General features: G+C 45.3%; 1 protein-coding gene across 1 annotated transcript; it reads left to right on the forward strand.

Moving 5' to 3' along the window:
• The first annotated feature begins 63 nt into the window (after nt 1–63).
• GUITHDRAFT_156712 (hypothetical protein) lies at nt 64–1409 on the forward strand. Its single transcript, XM_005817884.1, has 5 exons — nt 64–160; nt 220–307; nt 358–455; nt 558–658; nt 712–1409. The coding sequence occupies exons 2-4, from the start codon at nt 259–261 to the stop codon at nt 591–593; spliced, it is 183 nt and encodes a 60-aa protein (XP_005817941.1). The 5' UTR covers nt 64–160; nt 220–258; the 3' UTR covers nt 594–658; nt 712–1409.
• Nucleotides 1410–1935: the final 526 nt, after the last annotated feature.

The following is a 1935-nucleotide window of genomic DNA, read 5'->3' on the forward strand; positions in this document are numbered from 1 at the left end:
ATCATCGCGTTAGTAGTCGACGACATCATCCAAGCTAGCAACAGCCAAGCACTATTTGCATTGAAGTTCGACGACTTCATGATGAACACAAAAGGATACAGCGTAACAACTGACAACGATCTTAGCTTCTATCTGGGAGTCGCGTACAAGAGGGACGAAGCTGGAGACTTCATCAGCAACCAGCAAGCGTACATCGAAAAATGTTTGAAAAGATTCAACCTCGAGGGGATCGACCCTACAGGGAAATTCACCACGCCAATGGATCCCAAGTTCGTGATCGAACCAGAAGACGTTGATCCGCACGCGCCTGAAGACTTAGTCAAAATCTACAGAAGCCAAGTAGCAAGTCTGATATACATAGCAACATGGTCAAGACCAGAAATCAGCTATGCAGTATCATTGCTATCAAGATATCTCACAAGTCCTACGAAGAAACGCTATCAAGACAACGCCGCCTGCATCAAGCTCAGCGAGAATCCCGTCAGCAAGAGCAGATCGAAACACATCAAGAGAAGACACCATTTCATACGACAATGCGTTGCCAACAAGGAGATCACCTTGGAAGCAATTCATACAAGCGAGCAAGTTGCTGATATATTCACAAAACCGCTGCCCGCTGATCAGTTTCTCTATCTAAGAGACCAATTGTTGAACCTCCCTGAAGCAACACGCTATCAAAGGAAAACAAAAAGTAATTCATACGATGATTACCTTTGGTAATTTTCAAAATGAATAAACTTTTCTCAAACTTGTCTAAGATCCTTCGAAGGACAAAGACACATACGCGAAGTGCTGAGCGCCTCTGGACTGTTCTAGTACCAGGGAGTAGCATAGTACAAGCGAAACCATAAGCATGTGGCACAACTTGAGCATCCCTGGGGCATTGCGACTTCAGAGGGTAGTGATAGTTGCTTGCAAACGCAAATGGATATGGGAGAAAGGAGTAAGAGTTTCATAGCACAGCTTCCCCATAGTACATGGGCTGATTTGGTGACATGGAAACATGATTGCTAATCAGGGCGATGGCGCGTAACATGATTTCTTTTGAAACATGGAAACGTACTCTTCGTTAACTCACCACCGTGGGTAACCGGCGTGTAGCAAAAGCTACATAGCTGCTCTAAACTTCCATTGAAGCTAGTTGATGATGCGAAAAGCTACATCAGGGTTTGGAATTGCTTACCCCACACAATCAGCAGTGTGTGAAAGGCAATACAACGTCTCGTTACCTCAAAAATGCTACACGCAATTCCTCACGTGCATCCACAAAATGCTACGAAGGAAACGTAAAAGCATGTGGAAACGACGTGTTATGCTCACTGAAAGGCATATGAATGCATGTATGACTTTGGAACCTAAGTCATTCGCTGAAACATACTGGGAACTCACCGTCCTGGGCCACATTTGCATTTTGGCTTTCTGCCATTTTCGCATTTTGTTGGTTAGTTCGCGAAGAGTCAAAGGGAGACCCTCATACAGCATCGGAGCCGTTGGGTCGATTCCGGGACAGTGTTGCATAAATCAATGCTCTCACGCAGTGACGACACTAAGTTTCGAGCAAGGGGGAGTGATGTTGCACCCGCATGACGTTACGTCAGTAACGGACATGGCAGCATCATGCGAGTAGTCGCAAGAGGCTACGTACGCTGGCGAGGTGTATAATGCTAGAATCGAAGATGTGTACTGGACGTAGACGTACGTACAACACATTGGTATGATGAAAGCATGAGGCTGGTATAAACCGATACACATGTTTACTCATTGCTGTATTACGGGTTAAGCCTGACCTCGACATATAAGCAACCCATCTTAGACGTTGGCCACGTCATCGGAATGGGATTGCACGAACATTGACGTGTGTTCTCTTACTGCTGTACATAAACAAATCTAGCTTCATTGTTCATCTGTTCTACTCCTAAGTGCACTATCGCTATC

Source organism: Guillardia theta, assembly GCF_000315625.1.
Source record: "Guillardia theta CCMP2712 unplaced genomic scaffold GUITHscaffold_492, whole genome shotgun sequence".
Lineage (NCBI taxonomy): Eukaryota > Cryptophyceae > Pyrenomonadales > Geminigeraceae > Guillardia > Guillardia theta.